General features: G+C 42.1%; 1 protein-coding gene across 2 annotated transcripts in view; it reads left to right on the forward strand.

The window, feature by feature from the left end:
• LOC135914568 (transcription initiation factor TFIID subunit 2-like) overlaps positions 1-24,259 on the forward strand; it is a 66,057-nt gene that overhangs the window by 14,031 nt on the left and 27,767 nt on the right. Inside the window, exons 14-28 of one of the 2 annotated variants that reach the window (XM_070540374.1) lie at positions 1,072-1,164; positions 2,316-2,377; positions 3,651-3,768; positions 6,082-6,191; positions 7,727-7,792; positions 8,025-8,157; positions 9,004-9,123; positions 10,064-10,204; positions 11,146-11,256; positions 15,912-15,997; positions 16,090-16,206; positions 17,566-17,705; positions 18,200-18,269; positions 19,603-19,707; positions 21,066-21,186. In XM_070540374.1, coding sequence (XP_070396475.1) covers positions 1,072-1,164; positions 2,316-2,377; positions 3,651-3,768; positions 6,082-6,191; positions 7,727-7,792; positions 8,025-8,157; positions 9,004-9,123; positions 10,064-10,204; positions 11,146-11,256; positions 15,912-15,997; positions 16,090-16,206; positions 17,566-17,705; positions 18,200-18,269; positions 19,603-19,707; positions 21,066-21,186 — 1,593 coding nt within the window. The remainder of the gene's footprint in view (positions 1-1,071; positions 1,165-2,315; positions 2,378-3,650; positions 3,769-6,081; positions 6,192-7,726; positions 7,793-8,024; positions 8,158-9,003; positions 9,124-10,063; positions 10,205-11,145; positions 11,257-15,911; positions 15,998-16,089; positions 16,207-17,565; positions 17,706-18,199; positions 18,270-19,602; positions 19,708-21,065; positions 21,187-24,259) is intronic. The other variant, XM_070540375.1, reaches the window with a different exon arrangement.

The raw sequence follows: 24,259 nt of genomic DNA on the forward strand, positions 1-24,259 counted from the left end.
AAGGTTCTCTTCTAGGCTATTACATGGAATATCAATTTAGTAAGTGTTCACTTAGAAGTTTAAATCTCACAGTTTATAAATACTAAATAACTAAAACAAATTCATTGTTTCCTTTTGTATTGCACACCTGGAAATTGTTCTCTGTATCGGCTTTGCCAGAATCATCAGCTGGACTCTTGTCACATAGTGCTAAGTGACAGTTGAGTCGATCCGCAATCAAGTCTTTGATGTTTCAATTCCTCTCGCGTAATTGGCTACACTGGTAGCATAAGGAACCAATCAGGGTCATTGTGCATGGCAATGGCATGCTTTCACTATTTGAAGTGTTCAAAGTTGCAGGTTCTTTTGCACATACAGTTCAGTCTCATTATAATGAAGTCTCATCCACCACTAAAGTGTGTTATATCTGATATTCGTTAAAAAGTACACAATGGCATTGAAAAAAAAATTGGAAACGGATCTGTACAAAAGGAGGGCAGCTGTGATGCCATGTATTGGCACCACGAGCCACTGATGGGCCAGCTTGAGCAAGGCACACGAGACACTGCTTTCTGTATTGCCGTCATTTTGCTGTTAAGTCAAGCCAAGGCAACCTTCTGGCCAAAATGTGTGCGCACATCCAGAATATACCCTTTTTGCAAATCAGATGATTCAAACATGTGGAAAATTGCTGTTGCAAGTTGCCCTTGCTGGGGTCTAACATTTTTTCTACCAGAATACATATTTTGAGCTATAAGCTCACAGACGTTCGCTTCACTGTAACCAATATTGTGTCGAACCTTGAATTTTCAATTTCGTTAATGCTGCAGAAAACACACGAAAATACCTTCGTTATATCCTATATTCGTTATAAGCATACATTTATGGTACACACTGATATTAATGAGAAATTCTTTGCATTTACTTTGTTATATCCAATAATTTGTTATATCCGGGTTCATTATATCGAGGTTTGACTAATTCATTGTTCATGTTCATTATAACGAGACTCGACTATGCTGTGAGTATTTTGTGAAGCATTATATTATGTGACCTTACGATACGTTTGTCATGCAATCATTCACTTTGCAGGTGTTCAACAAGCTCCTTTCTCTCGCAAGTTCTGCAGCTCAGCAGAAGGTCACTTCTAACATGTGGCACAACATGCTTCTCTCGACAAATAGCGTGAGTATGCCGCTTCATCCCCTGCAAATAATTGCTCTTCCTTTTTTTTTGTGCAGCTGCATTAACACTTTAATTCATTCAAATATCAAGGTAGCAACATTACATTGCATTTGAAGTTCCCTTCAGAAAATTCAATTCAAATCGGTCCAATTTTTTGTTCTTCTTTGGATATCTTACTAGTACACATAACTGCATCATAATATCTAAATCTCTAGCAGCTGACTAATCGGGATCTAATACCTCTGTCACACGAGCATCCAAAAACTCTTTTACGTAAGCGGTCTTTTACCAAGTTGAAAGACTTTTTATTGAAGAGGTGTTGCGCAGCAGATGGCACCAGCAATGTCTTTTTAGCGTTTCCTTCTGGATACGCTGCCGAAAGCGTGGCGCTATTGTTCAAAACAAAATCAGCCAAAATAAACTGATGTATCTCAAAATATAAAGTGAGAACTTATTGTATTACACATTTTTCAAATAGATTTAACAATGCTAGATTAAAGAACATTAATGGAAAGAGTTATTCTAGCAGTTTACAGAGCGTTCGACCTGCTTACAAGACCCGTTTGACAATGCTTACGAGGGTACCTCGTAATCCTCTGCAAGACAGAATTATTTTTTATGATGAGCCTAGGGGATAGAGAAATACGCATTTGCTTAGTTTTCTCTGATGTACAATAATTGCTGGCACCCACTGGTTTCGAGGCTACTCCTTTTCGGCCATAAAAGAGATCGACGAGCTCCACTTCCCAAAAAGACCACTTCTGAAAAAGAGGTCGCTCCCGGTCATGTGTCTGTGAGTGAAACTCTTTCTCTGGAGAATTCTTCGTGCTCAAAAAACTTTCGAGTGCCCGTGTGGAAGGGGTATAGTAGATGTCAATGAGAAATGAGTAGAATTGTACCTCTAGACAACGCACATTATCGAGCCCTTATATTTTTAAAAAGGTTGACCAATCGCTTTAACTTGTTTACTGAAAAATTTCAGAGTAATGTATAACCCACATACCTTTTACAACTCTGCGAAGGTGCTTATTTTGCTGTAATGTTATAATTGTGGGTCTGTTGTGTCTTTGTTTCTTTGCTTGATTCTTTTGTGGGGAAAGGGTGCTGTGTTTATATTCTCTCGTCTGCATTGTGCTTTGTTGTCTTTGCAGTTCCAGAAGGCAATCTTTATAGTGACTGGAAAAGATATCAAGACCTTCCTGGAGCAGTGGGTGTATCCTTTGCAACAAATTGATATATTTCTTATCCACGGCCAATGTTGAAGGGGCTGCCTACCATTGTTTAAAGACCTGCTGTATTGTAGTGCATTAAAAAGCCTACCATTCAAAGTGTCTAAAGGTGCAGTAGCTCCCCTGGAAAGTAAGTAGAAACTTTTAAAACAAGGTATTTCAATATCCATAGTCTTATTAACAGATGCGATCGCAATGCCATGATGGTAAAAGTGAGAAACACATCACGTTTCTGCAGGAATGCTTACTTTGTGTTCAGCACTGAAATTATGACCATAATAATAGTCCTCAGCACGTAATAATTTGCATATCAGTAGTTTTCTTGTTTTTGTGACCTATAATCTCATGTGTTTCCTACCGGCACAGTCTGAGTAGTCCATTCAACCCTTTTGTGTGACAGCCAAGCAGGCACATCGTGGTAAAGAGTCCTACTCTGGTGTTTGATGACGCAGGCACATCGTAAAAGTGCAACGCATTTTTGACTTCCTAAATAAGGCGCCCTTGAACCACTCCCACAACGCTACTCGTACAGTTGTGTCTAACCGTGTCGAGACGGTCTACTTGAGGACCTATTAATGCACCATTCCGTTCGTCTCCATGAAGGCAGCACCACTTTTCAACATGCAGTAACTGGAAATAAGAAAGCAATTACTTTCTTATGCAAGGAAAAGTTAGCAGAACCACATAAAATGCAGTTTCAAGTATTACGATGCATCTAAGAAAAATGACTCTCTTTTGCGGGTTTTCGGTTGTGTGGCAGTATGCAGATCGGTTGATACTATTTCATTGTCAGGTGATGCGACATGTCATTTTCGCCCCACTTTCAGAGCCAAATTAAAAGTATAATTTTTTGTTTATGGAATATAAGCATGCTCATTTCCGTCAATGTGACACACTATCTTCTCATTCCCACCACAATCTAAAGAATGTTTTGAGTGGTAGACAGCCCATTCAAAGCTCATTTCAATTTATTTACTGGTTGGCTGTGACTGCAGAGCCAAGTTGGCATGTAGCGTAGTTGTCGTCAAATACGTTTGACTTGTAACTGTTCATACTTAGATAACTCGAAATTCTAGCAGACTAAAACAGATGTCATTACTTTGGTTGGCTCACTGTGTTTTCAGTTCATTTCCAAATTATTTAAGCATGCTGTGACAGTTGCAGACAGTGTCACTGTTTTGTTCCTGAGTGGAGAGCTGCTGTCATTCGCACGTACATTAGTTCAGTTGGCTCGACTTGACTCACCAACGCACACAGACGACAGGGTGGTCATGCAAAGTTCCACGGCACATTTGTCTTCAACCGCAAGCGCAACACAGTGGAGCTGGAGATAAAGCAGACTGACACACAGTCACTTGGTATCAAGAAATATGTGGTGAGTGATAAGGATCACAGGTTTAGCATCACATGCACTCATTATATGCATTAAGCATCATACAGCTACTTTTTGTCCACATTACATTCAATATGTGTTGATTGTTACATTTGATTAGCTTTCTTGTTTTTATTTTTCGCATTTTTCGTTTTTTCGTTCTCTTAACCTATGTGCCAATTCTTTAGTTCTAACATTTTTCTTCCTTGCTGTTTTTGTAACTCATTTCAGTGCTTGCTGCAGTAGTATTGTGTTTCTGCTAATTTGTATACTTGCCCACTCCTCGTAAAACCCCTCCAGCAGGGGTATTTAAGGTATTGTAAATAAATAAATGAAACAAATGTACAGTTTCTCTTTGATTTACTTATTACAACATTGCACCAGTGTTATCACTTGAAAAGTGTAAATGTAGAAGCTCGAACCATCTAAAAGAGCACTTAAAGCATTACCATCACAACAAAACCCAGCTTCTACTAATAATGCTGAGCATAATGTGACCAATGCCTTTTATGCAGCATATGCTGATTAATAGTATGCTGAAGTTTTTATTTGAGGATTCTGCCTCACACAATGAGACTGCCTCTTAGACACATTATACTGAATGGCAGCGATTTGCCAATGGCACACGTCGCAGCAAAAGCAGCATTGCTGAAATTGCCTGAAAGATCACATCTGTTGGTGCACTGCACTTGCTGCACATTACACATTCCTCAACATCATATTCAGTTTTTTAACATTACTCGACTGTTTTAAAACATGGAAACATGACTAAGGGCATAACCCAAGCTGGATGCTGTAAAATATGTCCCCCTTGCGAGGACCTAAACCGAGGTGCACCACCTCATAGACAAGCATTATACAAGAACCTAGTTCTGCAGCTCGTAGACAACCACATGTTGGTCTAGCTAGCCGCGACATTGTCCCTGAAAGTTCTGACACGGTTAGCTGCTCTACACCAGAGATCTCGGAGGCCCATACTTGCGCTTATTAGTCCGCCATGTTCACCAGATTTTTCTGCAATGCTATACGTTAAGAGGAAGCTTTAGCTCGGGTGCTCCTATCTAAATACACGTAAAAGGAGAATTCGTTTTTCTTGGCAACCACTGCACCAAGTTTGGCGAGGTTTGTTGCATTTAAAAGAAAAACTTAAAATATAGTGACTGTTGGTCTTGAATGTTCGAGTTAGGTCATCAATTTTTTATTAAAAACTGGCAAAAATCAAAAATTTTCAATAAACAAAACTAACAAGTTTACAACTCTGTAACTCAACTATGAAAAATGATAATGCAATTCTATGACTTGTACCTAACAGTACATCTAAAGCGGACAAAATTGATATGTTACACATTAATATAAAAAAATGTAGTAATAGGGAAATACAACTTTTGCAGAACCCTTGTAACCAACGTAACAAATTCACGTAAGATGTAAAATGACATATCGAATTTGTCCGCTTTGAATGATCGTATGGATGCCGTTTACAGAACTGCGATTAGTTCTTTATGCAGAGCCATGAATTTGTAAACTCCGTGCTTCTATTTTTTTCAAATGGTCTAATATTTGAAAATTTTTTTAGGAAAATTCAAGCCCTAAATTGAAATTCCGCTTCCAACAGTCACTAGAATTTAACTATCTCTTTCAAATGCAACAACTTTCATTAAAATTGGTTCAGGCATTATCTCATAAAAACGTTTCTGCGTTTTACATGCATTTGAATAGGCCGCGTCGGAGTTGGGCCTGAGCTAAAGCTTCCTCTTAAGGTAGGCAGCTGAGCATACAAGCAGGAGGTACCCCACAATGTTGCATTTAGTACAACTTTGGTGGCAGCCTGTTTGAAATAAGATATGTACAAGCCAAGGCACAATGAAGGAAATGCAAGAAGTAACTATAGGTGGTGTTAAAAACATGGCCATGTTTTCAGTGCCTGCAGTTGCTTCTAGCACCTGCAGCATGCAATAGCATGACCATCGAGATTAGTTTTCATTACTCTGAGAGGGGCCATTGGTGAGGGGTGCAAAATGGAAGCCACCTATTCACTCTAAAATTTGGAGTTGGCTGTAGGTTCTCGCACAGATCTTGACGAATTCCTTCCTTGCCATTTTGCAGTCTGAGTGCTTTGCATAAGTTCAGCTTTACAGAAATGCAAAGGCTCCATAGAGGACATAGGGGATTTCAAAAACTCCCTATCTTCTTCAACCCCCTCCCCTCCCAACACCAGTCTGTTGACAGCCACTTGTACTTGGAAAATAAGATGCAGAATGCTTTGATACAGGCCAGTTTTGCTCGTTGACACTTTTTTTTTCTTTGTCACATCAGGGTCCACTCACAGTTACCATCCAAGAGTTGGACGGCACATTCAAGCACAATCTTCAGATTGAAGAGAATGCCACCAAGCATGACATCACTTGCCACTCCAAGAGTAGAAGGTCAGTACCTGCACATCCTGGATGCAAACGCTATTTGCTGTAATGCTGGGTAGTCTTCAGACATTGAAGGGTATGTCGAAATTTTGGACAGAATTTTGAGCAAACGCTACTTGCTGTAATGCTGGGTAGTCTTCAGACATTAAAGGGTATGTAGAAATTTTGGACAGAGAATTTTGAGAACCTTGGCTAAGAAGCAGAAACTTCATTTAATCATATAGCAGCACAAGTTTTTAGGCCTTCACAAAGAGCTGTTCCGGGCGCACGACACATTTGAGAATGTGATGACGACTTCAAGCATAGCAATAATATTTCAGATAAAATTAAAGATATTTGTTTCAAGTTTTCTATGTTGTTTTACTTTGCCACTGTCTTCAAAGACTGTTCAGCTGGACTGAATTCAGTTTTCTAAATTGTTGTACGCTCGTATCAAATGGTGTTTGTTGATGTTAGCCGGTGCTTTAACAATAGTAGCCTTCAGCGAGTATTTAGCATTGTGTGGCTGCTCATTGGGATCTAGAAGGCCACATGGAGAGTGATGTAGCTACAGGCATTCACAGCAACCCACTAAGGGGTCACGCAGGTCATGCATAGTGTTGCCTGGGCAATGCGACGTAGCACAGACAAAAGAAGAGAGGTGGAGGAAATCGCAGGACATGCAATGTACTGACCTTAGTCTTTCTGCCATGCAGGCTGTGTTGGAGGAAGGAAATCTTGTCACTTTAGGCTGGTGCCTAACGTCTTCTCGCGCAAAAAGCTTGACTGCCGACACTGCTACGTAAAATAGCAGAGCAGTGGCCATTATTGGCTTTTTAGGGCTTCTACCCACAATTGCCTCCACCTACTGAAGAAACGCAACTATCCAAATGATGCCTGACCATTGTTAGCAGTCCTTCATCTTTGTCATCGATGACAGTTGGCCATTAGAAGCTATGAGCTTCTATAAGGCGAAGTAAAGTTCCCAGGTTAATTGCAAGAGTACATAGAACATTTTGTAGAATACTCGAGCCGTGAAAGCACAGCATTTGACACTATGCTTAAAGGTAACTTATATGCAGTCATAATTCTTTATTTTTTCTTTTTATTGCGAGTTAGGACTAAAGACATTTTTTTGCAGACATGAAAGGAAAAAGACTGCCATCCACCTTACAGTAGCACTGTTCTATAAAGGAAGCCCAAATAATTTTTTCCTTCATGATTCATGCGGGTTCATAAAAATCTTGATTTCCACAGAGCTGATTCGCCGTTTTTCATGCATATATCAATACTGGTGTGTGTGTGTGTACCATAAGTCAGAACTGTCAAGCTCTTAAGCTTTTGTACATTCTTGTGTTAATTTGGAAATGGGCCTACATCATATGCTAAAGAACCAAAAGAATAGATATAAACACTTACAGTGTTTTGCTCTGCTTAGCATGCTCTTACTGATAATGCACACTTGAACCTGTATCTGGTACTTGATCTGATAGAATACCATGTTTTTCTATGTGCTACCTGTGCCATTATGTTTTATAACGCAAAAATTTTTTCCCCAACAGGAACAAGAAAAAGAAAATTCCCCTTTGCACTGGTGAGGAGGTGGACATGGATCTCAGTGCTATGGAGTAAGCCATTTGAAGCTTTCAGCTGATGACTGCTGTTATGTATGGCATAGTTTCACAGCACACTGGCCAAATCTGCAGGGGTCATTAAAAGTGACAGTAAAGGCCAAAATTAACTCCACACAGAGCGAATTAAAGGGGGGGTGGGGGGGGTTATGCTTGCACAGGTGGGGGCACTTGGTCAGTATGTTAGAGTGGAGCTCTGCAAACTCTGCCTGCCTTCCTGCCTCCACAGTGCCGATTCTCCTGTGCTCTGGATCCGGATCGACCCCGACATGCTGCTTCTGCGGCAGGTGATTTTCATCCAGCCTGACTACCAGTGGCAGTACCAGCTGCGCTATGAGCGGGATGTCACGTCTCAAATTGAGGTCAGTTCCCTCTCATTGACAAGCTGCACAGTGTGAAGTTGTGTAGTTCCTAAACATTATGCCTTTTAGCATGCATTTAGACATGTTCTTGCAATTAAAAACACTGTTGATGGCACATGAAGGCATTTGTGGCAACAACATCTTACACTTTTCATAGTAAATGTGCTCTGGTTCTAAAGTTCACACCATTAGCCGACATTCTGGGGATGTTTACAGCATGGACACTGGTAACCAGCAGTACTGACATCCTGTTTTAAAATAGTCTGCCTACTGAAAAAAAAATTTAGTCAGCATGGCTGGCACATTGTTGTGCATCAATTCATCCTTCTATCTGTACAACTTCTTATTTCGCAATACATCATTGACTTTACAGGTTGAGTGCATTTTGTATGCTATCACAGTATTTCTGTACGTAAATTTTGTGTGTCTGTTCATTTTATTTTTATATTTTGCTCAGGGTATACTCCTTATTATAGGCTGCTTTAACAACCATAAAATCTTGTTATGATGGTGTTTTACTCTAAAATAAAATACCTTCGTTATATCCAGAACTTGTTATAAGCAAATATTCGTTGTGGTATTACTGGCGAAAAAAAATTGTATTTTCCCTACCTTTTCATATCCGTTATTCGTTGTATTTCTGTTGTTATATTGTGGTTCCACTGTATTTGACATATTCGTTGTTCATATATGCCCCCCTTCTTGTTTATGAATTACAGGTAGTCCATGGCTAAGGCTTGAGAGGGCTCCTTCTACAAATTTATGGAGAATAACAAGAATGATGCTGTGAAATGTTAATTGATTCGTAATTTCGAAATTAACTCGTTTCTGTGCCCTGAAATGCAGGCAATTGAAGCGCTGTGCAAGTTCCCCACCCCGCAGACTCGGCTTGCACTGACGGACACCATTGAGAATGAGCACTGCTTCTACAGGGTGCGATGCGCTGCTGCGTTTTGCCTGCGTCAGGTGAGGTCGCTTGCTTACTTCATTTTTAAAGTCAAGCTTTCTTTTTTTCCGTATCTCCAGGGGTTTGTTGTGCCGTCTGTCTCGCCCAACAGGCTCTGTGGAGATTTCGTTAAGAAATTTCCGGCGCTTAGCAGGAAAGAGAAAAGGCAAAAGGATATGCGCATGCTTGCTACTAAGTAGGGAAAAGAAAGATTAGAATAAGCGTGATAATTTGGGGTAAAGTCACAAAATTTGGCACCCTGTAGCTTTGCTACCAGGCTTTTCACCATGAGGAGCTAGTTTGAATTTTGATGTTGCTGTAGCTATGTCTCTCACCGTCCTGGCTGAATGACTGTGGTATTCTGCTGCTGAGCAATGAGGTCATGGGTACAAGTCACAGGTTCAATCCCCAGGTGCCTCAGTTTTCGTTCTGGTGCAAGTGCAACACAATAATGTTTGCATACCATGCTTTGGGTGCGCTCTAGAGAAGCCTGTACTGTCTAGGTTAATCTGTAGGCCTCTGCCATGCATCTGTCATACTTCTCACGTTGCTTCGGAACGTCAAACTCCTCTCAATTGATTGATCAACTCAACTCTCCATTGACCACCCAATCAGTCCATCAATCAGTCAATCAATCATTTCTGCTGTATGACATCTCTCATCTCTTGTAGCTCCTGTGTTGCACTGAAACAATAAACGCGATCAGCCAATCACTCAGTCAGTCAACGAACTAAGCAGCCAACTCATAATGCCAATTGCAGACATGCAATCTAAACCTCATCATGCAGGCACGAAAAATAAAAATAAATTTTTGTTTGTAAAAAAAAAACTATACTGCCTGTAGTAAATGTCTGTACCAATCATTTTTCTCGTGTTATGCTAAAGAGCAAGCTTTATTAGAAACAAGATGGCATTGAGCCTTGCGTGATCATAAACTCGTTTGGTGTCCACAATTGGCAGGTGGCCAACCACATGGTGTCAACGTGGGCGGGGCCACCGGCGATGATGACCATCTTCAGGAAGATGTTTGGCTCACACTCCTGCCCGCACATCATCAGGCAGAACAACTTCTCAAACTTCCAGCACTACTTTCTCCAGAAGGTATGACAGCTGCTGCATCTGTACAAGGTTACCATTCGCATCCATTTTCTCCCTCCCTTATGTTTCTAAGTTCAAATTCTGAGAATCTGAAAAGTAACTTCTACGCATGCAGTGATCTGTGTTCAGCTGGCTGATGCCCTATTGACTAGTCACTTTCTGGTATGCTTTCCTTTTGGTCTTGATTTGTCTGATGTAGTACCTGCCATGGTACCTCGTCATGGCGACTGGCTTAGACATGTGGTGTTAATTGAAAGTAATAGTCTCAGGCGTGATCAACCGAGAACGTCAGCCAAGGGCCAGTATTATGGTTTGTAATGATCCATTTCATTTGCATTCTGCCTGACTTGTGTAATCTAATGTCTGCGGAAAATGTAAAGCGTTCATCCTCAGAGGCTGTCAAGATTCACTTGGAGCTCTCCTCCACGTTGTTTGTCATGAAATGAATTAGCCCATGTTAGCTAAGCAGATGATCACTTGGCACAGTTGAAAGGGATAGTACTTGCACGAGCACAAATTCAGAGCCATACTTTTGTAACAGTTCACATTATTTTCAATTATTTTCGTATAATTTATCATTACAAGCGGTAAATCCTGGAAACAGTGACAAATGATGTCATTTTCCTTGTCATTGATGCCCTTTGCGATTAGCCTTGGAGCCAGTGACATAGAGTGAGGATTATGAAAAATGAAATGAATCGGTACAAAACGCAGACCGCTCATGTTGTGAGGAGGGTCGATGGCAACGACAAAAGTGTCATTGTCATTAGCATCAGAGCCAAAAGCCAACGACGGAGGATGAGAATATAAGGTGGACCAGTGCAAGCTATGCTGCCTGAGCTGTGAGGAAGGCTGTAAGGTCAACAGTCATAAGAAGCAGTTGTCATGAAGACTTCAAGGTTGAAGGTATTCCACTTGAAGGTGTTGACACGGCTTTCTCGCAGGCGATTCCTGTGGCCATGGCAGGCCTACGAACCATCCATGGTATCTGTGCGCCAGAAGTGATGAAGTTTCTATTCGACCTCTTCAAGTACAATGAAAACAGCAAGAACAAGGTCAGTAAGCGCAGCAGTTAGTGACTTGATCACAAAAACCCAATTTTGCTTATTTTCAAGGCACATGCTGGCACGTGCTGTTGAACATCCTTCTCTTCATCTGCGTAGCTGTTTTAATCACCCAATCTGTGCTCAAGTGTTCAAGTCGATGCAGAAGAACTGCAGAAGTACTGCATTTTCCCAAATCTAAGCACCCCTCAAATTTAAGCCTTTCCTTGTTTCTAGGATAAAGCTTTCTGTTTATAGACCCTAATACTACATTAGTGCATGAAAGACACACGCAAAAAAAGAATTGGGCACAAATGTAAGACCCTAGCTTTTTTTCAATCCTTTTAATTGTTTTATGTGGCCCTGGCTCATCTGCACTCACTAGTTTGGCTCCTGGATGGTTTCTACAAAATGGCGTTACCCTTTCTCACAGACGAAACATTGCGGCAAGTTTACGTGAGAAACTGCTTGGTATAGTACCAAGACAGTCAAGTCCTTAGTATGCACTTTCAGCATCTTAATCGATGTTGTCATGATAGGGTCTGTTAAAAGGTGCATCACAAATAGACTTGATAGTATAGAAGGACGGTTTGATCTGCCAGTGCTAAGAGTAACGGAAGTTATAGTTCAAGTATCGTACAGCAAATTGAGTCGCAGTACGCTTGAACAATTGTAGAAGGGCGGGATGATGGCTAGGAGTAACACACCTAGTTTACTATGGTTTGTTGCTCAGAAAATCTCTGAAAATGACTTTGGAACATTCAACTTCCAGTTCTTTAGGACAATTTTACTTTATGCTCCAGACATTGTCTACTGTTGTTTTACTACTTGCTTTGACCTGCCACAGGGCATTCTGCTGATGAGCATCAGGTCACGGTGGCCATAGAGGCCGCAATCCATTCGAACCAAAATGCAAGAACGCTCATATAGTATTTAGATTTGGGCGTGTGTTTAACAAAAAAAAATCCAGCTGGTCAAAATTAAATTAGAGGCCTCTACTATGGCATCCATTATAGCCCACGTGTTGCTTTGGAATGTTAACCCATTGGCTACCATATATTATGCGCGCTGCGGCAACCTTCGTACCGATTACATGGTACACACAGGTCCTTGAAATTCCTGAAAACCCGTGGAATTGAAAAGTACGTTTTTAAGGCCCTTGAAAGTCCAGGAATTCCTTTTGTCCCTTGAAAACCCTCAAATTTCTTTACCCCGCACAGCACGAATTCGTCGCAGTCACACCCTGTCGCACTTTCTCCCTTCTCCCTTCCACCAATTCTCTGTCGGCGCTGTCGGACTCATGTTTCAGTAGAGTGGAAGGGAGACGGGAGAGAGGGATGCGAGGCTGACATTGCAGTGAAATCCTGCTACATTAGGTGTGCAGCACAAAAGAGGGTGCGGTAACTCGCCTTTTCTTTTTCACAAGGCCACGCTTTATCTTTGGATCTATGGCAGGTGCAAAGTCATGCAACTGCAGGCAACTCTATCAGCCGTGGCGGCGGAGTGAACGTGAAAGTTTCTCAGGCTTCGTTTCGTACCGCCGATGTAAAGACATCATCGACATGGCATGAAAGCATATCTTTGGTCGTGGACTCACAAATTAAAAAAACAATGCCTTTTTCATCATGAAATTTGTTTATTTTTCTGGTTGCGCGATAATGCAGAAAAGTTTTACGGCCTCTTGCATGCAAGAAAAATACATTGGAAACTGTACCTTTTGCATAAAAGGTCCAATTTCAATATGACGAAGTAAAGTGCCAATTTTACCAAATTCATTATCACCAAGTTTAGCTGTAGTGTTTTGAAAATGTTGTTATAGCAAAAAATTGCTGGATCGATGCCACTGTGCACCCTTTAAATATCTTTGACAGGGCCTTTGAAGTCCTTGAATATCCTTGAATATCTGTCCCTGAGACCTGTACCAACCGTGGATTATTTTTAATGGCGCTACACAAACTTCCGCTAAATACTAAGTGCGAAGAATATTAAAATTTGTAACTTTGTAAGGAGGGCCATCTGTTGACAGCATTTTTATACGAGCATAGCATATATTTCCCGCTGAGCCATCTGTAAATTAATTTTTATACCAATGATACCCCCAGCCTCCAACCCGGTGAATCGCCAGCTTTGGCAATGTGGATTCTGCGGTTGGGCCCGGCGGCTCGCCAACTTTGGTAACCAGTGTATTAAACTCCAAATTAAATTAAACTAGTTGCTTTGAATGCAAGCACCTACTTCATAAAGCACCTACGTTTGAGTAAATGTGGGGATTCTGTCCTACGCTTCATTTTTTAAAATTTGAAAGTACTTTAATCGTCATATATGGCAGTAGCTGTTGTGGGTGCTTTCGAGTTATTGACATGTTCCTTCACTTATCCAGGGCATGCCACAAATATTTCACATGTTTTGTAGTTGCTGAACTTTAGTTATGTAGGAATAATCTTGCTGGTGGAAGTTTGGGTGCCAAAGAGGGCAACAGAAGTTTAGGTTGCTGTGACAAGACTATCACCACAGCAATAGCCAATCGAAGACAGTGCCTATGTAAGAGAATTTTTGCACACCTGGTCCCTTATTGGCCTGCTTTGGTAATTATGCATTGCACAAGCAAATGCTTTTCCACCAAGTTGTCATCCCCTGTCCCCAGTTTCCACTAACTTATTCCATGGTTAGATGTTCCCTTTCTGGTATATAAGTTTACCATGGTGTTGGTTCTGTCCAGCGCTTCTTTTTTCTTGCCTTTAGAAGGCAAATATTGGGGACTCCAACTAAATGTTCGCTCCCCCTCCCCACCTTGCGGCCGCGCCGAGAAACAGCCAATGCAGGTTCAGGCTTAAATCAAAAGGAGGTCTTCTATCACAGCACATGCTGAATGCCTCGTGGTTCTCAAATTGTCATGATGCCGCCACACACAAACCCAAAAATGAAAAAAAAAAATTCAAATGTCAAAAGACTTGTTGTGTACCATTATGCGTGTCGTCATGGTGGAAAGACAGCAATGTATGATTTCATCTTTTCGCAACAGAAGTAGGCATAGCGCATCAGATAGCCACTTGGATAAAAAAACTTCACATTGGGAAAATATATTACGTCGGTTTGTTCGAAACACTTCACTCGGGACTTCGTTCTTCCCGGTGAGCAAAACATTGCCTTCGCTATCTTGCTGGCGTTTCAAATCGCATAGTGTGCTTTGTTTAGGCAGCCGCTTTAATAAATATAGTGATGTATGTCTAAGCTTCATTTGGTTTTCTTCATTTACTTTCTGCCCCAGCATTAGTGTTACTAATGCTTTAAGCAGCAGGGGTATTCTCTCTAATGTACTTTTGTCTGTAGGCACGGAAGCAGGAATGATAACTGCCTCAGAAAGTCTGAAGTTGGTCATGACACACGTCCTGCCGCAAAGCAACATATCATAGCATGCTTTAGTTTAGCGGTGCAGGCAGAAGATGTTGTTTTCTCATGCAGCGCGTTGAGTTGTCAGTTTATTTGCTCGCAAGATATTTGGAAGCAACAACATACAGTGTTCGTTCCAGCTTTTGTTTTGGAGTATTCGACCTACGCACATCGCCACTAGTTTGCTTTCCAACATTGTGCACACACCTCACTTTCATTACAACTGATTCAGTTCATTCTGAAGTCATGCGCTTGTGCTAATGTAAGTGACTTTGCCCAAAAGAAAACCTTCGATAAATTCTGGAAACATGTTGGAAGAAACTCAACTTGGTCCGATTGGCTGTTACTCACTTCTCGCATGTGACTAGAGTTTGAGAGTTTCTACGGGCGGCGGGTGCCTGCCGTGTTCGAACGCCCAAGCCCTACCTCGAACACTGCATACTGCAAGCATGAACAAGCACCAGTCAACGGACGCAGACGACCTTATCACACATATCACCTAACATAAAAAGAAAGGTGCGGCCCCGACTCACAAACAGAACTCTCATTTGTTTTTATTGCAAGGCATATTGACCAGGTAACATTGTAGTTTTTTATCTTAGTGTAGAATACCATATTTAGCTTTTGAAAGCAAGACAGACATTACTACCAATATATTGTGAGATGCTCTGTGTGATTTACTACAACTCGAGTCGCAGTGCAGGGTTGTCTATGAAGGTCGAAAACAGTCAAGTATCGTACCTGTACCAGTGTAACAACACCACAAACAAGTGCTTGCACCTTTTGGAGGTCCGCTACGCACAAATACGTCCCCATTTTTAAAACCTCCAGCTCGCTTGAAAGGCTCTCTGTCTTAAAAAAAAAATCTAATGCGGCTCGCTGGGCAGGCCAGATGTCGGCAAGCACAGCGCAACAATTTCCACAGTTTCTTCGCTGAAATTCTTGAAACCGATCAAAATAAGGTAATCGGCAGCAAGGACCCTTTTGGCTTTGACGAAACACCTCTGTTCAACGCCACAAACGAGAGCACATGAGCGCAGCACCAAGTAAAAGAGCTGCCATGAACCTGGATGTCGTAGCCATCTTTGTTTATTTGGACACTGTTTCCAGCATGAGTAACTGATTCTGGAGTTGCCAATAAAACAGAAATGAAGTATATTGGTGCAAGACACAGTGCTTGTGCTGTGAGAAGTGTGTAAGACTGTCAGCTTGTCAGGTAAGCTGGCCGTGCAACACTGGCTGACTTTTGAAAACTGTTTGCATTTTGGTTTTGCCAGTTTTCCGACAACTACTACCGGACTGCTCTCATCGAAGCCCTTGGCGAAACGGTGACGCCGGTTGTGTCCGTCCTGGCCCAAGCAGGGTACTACTTCGCTTTCGTTCCCAGCTGAAAAATCTCTGCGTGATATGCTGCATTCGCAAGTAAGTTCTGAATAGCTGACCTTTCTTTTACAGCCAGCCAATCACCGTTGAATCACTGTCAGCAGACACCAAGCTGATCCTGGAGGAAATCACCCGCTGCCTCAACCTCGAGAAGCTCTTGCCTTGCTACAAGTACACTATAACAGTAGGGTGAGTTAATTGCATCACAGTCTTTCAAATGAAATATGAGGGCAACCCAAATAGCCATGATGAACTTCAAGGATGTCACATTGATATTGTCACAATGTAGTGAAGAAGCAGAAGCACTTCCAGATGACCAGCCTTGGTTGCTTAGTGGCTTTAGTGCTGCGCTGCAAAGCACAAAGTCGCAGGATAAAATGTCAGCCACGGCCGGCGCATTTCGACGGGGGTGAAATGTAAAATACACCCGTGTACTTTGATGTTAATTTAACTTCCAGATGACATTGAGAAATAATTAAACATTCATTAGGTGAACCTGTGCCCTGAAGGTAGCAGCAGTGGCAAGCACCATCAGCAGTCATCGAATTTAAGCTCACTGTTGAAGTTAGTCCGGTATTTACACATGCATCATTGTACATTTCAGAGTAATCGCTGATGCTCATGTTGATTCGAGAATATATAACACTATTCACATCACATGCGCAATCTAATTGGAGACGTCTGTACGGGGTCTATTTGGTGACAACGTTGGGGAAATTTCAATACACCAAGTGTACCTTTCACAAAATTAATGACTTGATGACAATGGTGATCTGGCATAGGCAATCACCGGTAAACATTAAAACAACTTGCATGTGGCAACATTTCCAGCAGACATAAAGCTAATGCATTTCACTTTATGAATAATCACCTCTGTGTTCCTTTTCTTGGCTTGTTTCACAATCTCTTGCTTCCTTTCAAGTTTTTTCCATCATCTTGCAAGCGGTAAGGCAAATGATAGAAACATTGAAAGATGGAAAGGCAGCAGCACAGATTGGATGTAAGATTCAGGTTGATTATATTTCAGTGGGGATTGAGAGAAAGAAGTGGTATTGGGGCAGGTCGTCAAAAGATAAGTTGCAACAGTCATGTGACGTAAACTCTGCCAGGTGCAGGTTGCGCTCCCAGGTCATGGGTGAAAGCGCCTGTGAGAGCTCTGAGCAGGCACTCCGAAAAATAAAGAAAAGAAAGAAAACAGGCGAATGTGTTTTGTGCACTCAATTTTTACCAGCCAAATGCAAAGCTTGCTGTCAGAGCACTCGTGAGTGCTCAAAAGTGACTAGTTGAACATCAGGCACAGTAAATTGCGGTATTTGTTTGTTTGTTTCTTTCTTTTTGTTTGTTTGTTCTAAAGGCCAATGCATGACAGAGAGTAGTGGGAAAAAAATTAAAATATCACAATTACTAATTAAAACAAAGGGCAGCACACTATTTTTTAGCAATGGATGTTTTGAAGGCGGCTTAAGCTTAAGCGCATTTAGTGCACCATTGTGACAAGGCTATTGGTCGCATTTTTTTTTTTTTACTTTTTTCCTTGTGTTATGCCAGGTGTTTGAAGGCTATCCGCAAGCTGCAGAAGATGGGTCACCTTCCCAACATATCCGCGCTGTTCCGCGAGTACGCCCAGTACGGACTCTTTATTGATGTCCGCCTGGCCGCTCTGGAGGCTCTTGTCGACTACACGACAGGTTGGCCAAAGTCTTTATTTCCCAACTTCAGATGTTGAGAGTCCCACAGGTGAAAAGCAGTCTTAGGTGGTGTGATGAAATTTGGAAATTTTCAGGAATAATACAGATCCGGCTGATGCATGACACGGTCATTTGTCAGTTGGAGGTCACCAGGAGAGGCCTTCATCTTCCAGTAAACAAACAAAATAAGGCCATGGCTGCTGCTGATGGATGGCAAAGCCATCGGAAGCCGAGCTAGTCAGTGTGAATTCATTGTGGATAAACAGCACAAGAATACATGTAGTACATGGGGAAAACAGATAAGACAAGGCTCTGACTATCAAATAAACTAAAGAGCATGTGCATAAATATATACTCACTGGTAGGATATCACCGTAATCACATAAAAAAACAAGGAATAACAAAAAAAAAACGAAAGATATGATGAATTTGCAGGCCTGCATTTTCTCTCTTTCTTTTTCTTTTTCTTTAATACCATTACTTTTCTTTTTCAGTTGATGGAAATGCAGACGACCTCAGTTTCCTGTTGGACATCGTGGAGAATGACCCGGTGCCTCGCGTCAGGTGAGTTGCAAAGAGGCGATGGCTTGGAGACCACACGAGTTTATTCACATGCCAGTGCAAAACTGCTGCCATGACACTTTGGTGTTCAGTGCTCACATTGCCGGTCTCCTGTTCCACTCCTCTGTACAGACTATACTATGTTTATTTTCCAGATGTTATATTATCTAACGATTCATTTTCGTTGTTCAATTTTTGTTCTTTTCTTCATTGGCTCAGACACCACTCGAATGCCACGCATTGAGTGGCTGATTTGAGCGATGGCGGTGCACAAGCTGCATCTGGCAGTTAGCAGACGACACGTAGAAAGTGGATAATGAAATCGATGTTTAGATAATACGGCCCCAGAAGCTTTATCTCTACTCGTTCACTCATACTCATAACTTCACTCGTAACGCTACGCATGCTTTTCAAAAAATATTCCTGCCTATCTAATTATCTGCCACCAGTCAAGACAGCTCCTGCACCTTTTTTTTGTCCCCCAACTTGCGCAGTGTGCCTTCCCACTGAAGAAAGAGGCTTCGGTTGTTCATTTACTCTGCTTTTATTTCTTGTTTGGTTCCTAACAAGAGTTGCAGTACCTGCTATAAACAACTGAACTTTTTCAGTTAGCTAATTTCTACAATTTTGATTAACTGCACTGTATGCTTCTGCCATAATACAGCCCCGGTCCTTCGATGTTTCAAGTCTCCATGCTTGCAGTTCGCTCTGAAAAATAAAAGGAACACTAAAGGAAAGGAAAATGCTAAGTCGAACTAGATTGAAAGGTCAGACGTGTAATAACGGCTTTTTCATTCGTAACCAGAGCAGAGCTTTTGCTAGTGAGATGACGAAAATTGTAAATTGTTGTGACACCACCTATATTCACCTGTGATACTTCTCATGGGACGTCAACGCTGGTCATTTCACAGGGAATGGCAGAGGGGAATGTCATAAGAGTTTCACATCGACTCGTCAGTACTGGCGGGGGGGGGGGGGGGTGGACTCAATTTGCATGGCAACAGCGAGACCTTCGGTGGTAGTTTTCTACGCAATTCAGTCACACACTGGCACAACGAAGACAATAATAGACTTCTAAATAGTCTTGGGGCCTAACTAGGCCTAATACTTTCCTTTAGTGTCGCTTTGAGATCGGGCTGAAAGTGCAAGATACAGTTATTGCAAATGACGTATGCTTTTTACTGCGTTTCCTGGTCTGGTACAGCCTGCAGAAACAGGTACTCGCACATTCCCAGTCTGTGAGACTTGCTTCTGCATAATAATTACCTGTGGAACATGCAACATGCAAATAAAGCTGTTTTTCATGTAGTTTTTTTTTCCAAAATTATACATGCAGATTGGCCCTGCTGCTGATGCTGACGCAGAACCCACCCTTCTCGCGACGCGATGACAGCCCGTTCAACACCGAAGAGCTTGCCGAGAGGCTGTGGAAGCTGATGAGGTGAACTCAAGTGGCATTGCTTCACGGTTGTATTTTCAGCACTAAAGCACTTTGGGTCTTCATCTCCCATCTACTTCCTGTGGAAATTCATAATGGAACTCGCCGCTGACATGTAGTTCAACAAGCAAGGAAGGATGTTGTGTGGACGGAGATGAGGACAGAGAAAGAATGCACAGACAATGACACAGGCAGTAACTTGCAACTGCTTTATTCAGGGCAAATAGGCTGGAATGTATAAACAACGATTACACATGGACAGAGCGCAACAATGAGTGCACACGTCAGATAACCTAACAAGGCAAACCACTTCTCAAAGAAGCTTATCTCTCTATTGAACAGCTTAAAGGGGGACACCTCCATTAACACACCACCGGTCATTACACCTCTGGACACCTCCGGCCATTCAGGCAACGGTCTTCCTGGCCTACATAGGACTTGCCGCATGGGCCAGGCTCCACTGCCTGAATGACCAAGCCAGGGAACACGAGCGAAAATTTTAGAAAGACGACCTGGTGCCTTTGCCTGTGCACGGCGACGACTGTTCGTGTGAACCGTGTTTCCAGGAGATTCTAGGCAAGAACAAAGACCAGACTGCATGTGAACTAATGGAAGCCTATCACACAAAAAAACGACTTTCTCAAACAGTATTGGCGACACCTCCATTAAGCTGTTCGATGCGGTGATTAACTTCTTTGACAAGTGGTTGCCCCGTTAGGTTATCAGACATGTGCACTCATTCTGTATACACCTATTCCCCTTCCCCCAATGCCGAACAGCAGGTCAGAACATTTATTCAGGCCAACCTCTCAGCTTTTTTCTCAGCTGATGATGACACCAGTGGCCATGAAATGCAATGATTGCTCACGTTTCTTTTCAAGCATAGCAATATTTTTATTCTTCTGGAAATCTAGGAGTCCCATATTAATAACTCTTGAACTGCTTTTTGAGGCTGACTAGCAGTCACAATTCTGATTCTCTTGCCAGGCTATTAAAAATTAGTAATTAGTGTTTTGCATAATAATCCCCAAACTTACTCTCAAGCTTTGTCTTCTAACGTCATAAATCATACATATTGTTACATGTGCAAAGACACAGATGAGAGATGCTATTTACACGCTATTTACACTGGAGCCAGGCAGCCAGGCTGACACTCGCTCGTGCCAAGGGCACCGACCAACTTCTTCGTCGTTTTCGGGGCGGCTCGTCTCTTGAGCATCGCTCAATCATATCGTAATAATATGTATTGAGCCACATGGTGAAGTATTACCTGCCTTATCAATGCGCACGCTGTCATCTCTCATTATGTATGTCTCATCTTAGCGTAAAAGTGCATCTGTTTGTTTATTTTCTTATTGCAGTTCCGCACTCTCTCACGACTCACGCCTGCGATGTGCCGTGGTGGACTTGTATTACGTTTTGTATGGAAAGAGCAAGCCGTCATGCCTGCCAGGTCCCGACGCCAACCGTTCATCAGTACGTGTGTTGGTATTCAAAAAATTTGTGTGCAAATTAGAGTTGCTAGCTTTGTTGTGGCACAAAAGCTGCCTTCTACAGGTTTTCCCGCTCAATTTAATCCAAGCGCCAGTCAATTTAATCCGAGCGCCAGTCAATTTAATCTAAGCGTCAGTTAATTTAATCCAAGTGCCAGTGATTTTAATCCGAGCGCCACTCAATTTAATCCAGACGCCACTCAATTTAATCCAAACGCCAGCCGAAATAATCCATGCGCCAGTGAATTTAATCCAGACACAACGGAATTCAAGAACCTTTGGATTTCAAGACTTCTGAAAATTTGTGAACACATTATGAGTTAACAGCTTGAAAATGAAAGAGCAAGGTGGTAGACCAGTAGCTATCCTGCCACGGGACTAACGACCACTTTTGGAGGTTTTGAAGCGAAAAGATTCACTACGCTAGCGTAGTCAACATCGCGCATCGCGCGAGCCAGCGTATGTCGGAATTGGCTCCGTGAGCGTGTTGGGAGTCAAATTGGCTCCGTGAGCGTGTTCGGAGTCGAATTGGCTCCATAAGCTTGTTCGGAGTCGGCGCAGGTGGCCACTGCCGCGCGCTATGCGTCATTGTTTGACGTTAGCCGCAAGCGCGTGTTTATCGCGGAGGCCGACTATATAACCGCTTGCCAGAGTGTAGGCGTGCGCATTCAACATGGAAGGAGCAGAAAGATACTACCGATAGGAAGAGCTGTGTTTATGGCTGTAAAGAAATCGCAAGACACTGTGCCCAACAATGATGAATAAAGAAGTTTAATAATCCTGCATTACTTATGGTATATATCATTGATAAGTAATTTGCATAACTACACAAGGCACACGTATAGCATAACCATAAGCTAACGAAAGCATATTCATAAGTGAAACCGTAAGCATAACCATAGCCTAAATAATAAAGCATAACCATAAGCTGAACCGTAAGCATATCCATTACTTAAAACGTAAGCATATTCATAAGTTAAACGGTAAGCATATCCAAGGCTAAATCATAAAGTATAACCATAAGCTAAACCGTAAGCATAACCATAGGCTAAATGATAAAGCATAACCATAAGCTAAGCCCCAGCAAATTTTTTTTTTATTTTCTGCTTCGTTATGACAGTGACACAGAAGATGAAAATTCTCCAAAATAATTGAGAGGAAACGTCAGCATGAGTACGTCGAGGTAATGGTGCACATGCGATTTGGTCCTGGCTATCATACAAAACAATAAAGGTTGACTCGATGATAATCACTAGGCTCTCGCCGGGAGGCTTCGGTCGGTAGCAAATACGATTCACTATTCTACTGCGACATCCGCAGCCTCCAATCAAAGACCTTGTCATCGGTACCACTAAAACAGTCATGAATACCATTTAATTGCATAACTGATATGGTGGAGTCACTAGTAATCACAAATGAAATACAAGGCGCAGTTCGGGGTTCTTGGTGTTTTGCGCAACATGACATCATATACATCCAATGAAATACGATGAAACGAGTGACTCACTATGCCTACTATAAACTCGTATACTTATGTCACTGGTGAATATTATTCACCTATTTTACTATCCATGAGGCAGCTTTCCCTCGTGAGTGCCGTCAGTAGTATCAATGAAGCTGTAGCATTTTGCGTTACCACCGCCAACAGATACCGCCGAGTCTTTAGTCATCATTAGTGATGCGCTCACTATAATGTTCTGAAATTTTCATGCAGAATAGCGTCATAGATATGAAATGAAATGTACTTCAGACGGCTATTCACTAACTATAATTTCATAACTATAGGAAATACTAAGATTGATTCATCTAGTGATGAAGGATCACTTTGTGTAGTTTGATGGTCAGAGCCGTTATTCATGCACGCCGTGAATCGTATAAATGAAAGTGTCAATAAATGAGAGTTTTAATCAGTCAACATTGCTAATTGACATCGCAGAGCCAATAATGATCACTAGCGATAAGCTCTGTTCAGTGTTCTTGCACTCTTATGCCGCATAGCATCATGCATGTCAAATGTCAAAGGTCCATTGTATGGGATGCTCTCTTGTCAATATTCCTGTATAATTCTGTTCACTGTGTGCATCCGCTGGATGCGCGCTTGTGAAGCAAAGGCCAGGCGTTCCTGAGCTTAATCAATGGCTGACAAAAGTGGCGAATCTTGAACTGCGGGAAAGCTTACTCTCGCGACCGCCATGAGCCTGCCACTTTGTGTTTCGACTTTAAGAAGCCCTTCGAACGGCCACAATGAATTTTCCCGTTTGAGTATCACAGTTTCGCTTCCGGTCTTTGCCATATGCTACTGGCTAGGCAAAAGTAAGACCATCCCTATATAGTATGGGCTCGCAAGAAGCTAGGTGGGTTTTGGAAAAGCTAGACTTCTGAGCATCAAAGTGCTTTGATGTCGTAGAGAAAAAGTTCAAAGTAATTTTTATTCATCAGCCTAATAATTTGTGCTAACGTGTCAACTTACACCAGTGAACGCAAGGAGGCGAACCGAAGCTTGGCTGATATTTATCGAATGTTTCTCGCTCAAATTTCGCAGAAGGTTCAAGATAGTGAAAGCCATTTCTTGCAGGGTGCGAGCAGACGATCAATGAAGTTGCAGTGGTCTGTGGGGTGTTACCACGATTATCCGGATATCGTAAATGAGGCATTTCATTATATCGCGTAATAAAGACCATAAGAGCTTGCGTCTGAGAATTATGGCAGCTTTGTACAAAACATAAATTCTTTAACTAATGTTCGAGAGGAAAGCCTACCATTCTAACTAAAGCAGACGACATGCGGCTGATTCTATCAGGGGTGCCGCACTTCCGTGCAGACGACAGGCAAATGACCAGTGTCAGTCGTTGTGCGATCATCGTGAGAGGCGTGCCTGAGCTTTAATGTAAAGTGAATATTTTGAAAATTTGTGCCATGGAAGCGGGCAAGGTGCGAGCTACTGGAGGACCAAGAAAGATGCCTGATGAAGAAAAGACCAAGTACGCTCGCGTTTCTGCCGTGGATCGTTCCCGCATCATCGATGCGTACCGACAAGGTGGGGACTTAAAGCAATTGGCCCA

Source organism: Dermacentor albipictus, chromosome 6 (assembly GCF_038994185.2).
Source record: "Dermacentor albipictus isolate Rhodes 1998 colony chromosome 6, USDA_Dalb.pri_finalv2, whole genome shotgun sequence".
In the NCBI taxonomy this organism is placed as follows: Eukaryota; Metazoa; Arthropoda; class Arachnida; order Ixodida; family Ixodidae; genus Dermacentor; species Dermacentor albipictus.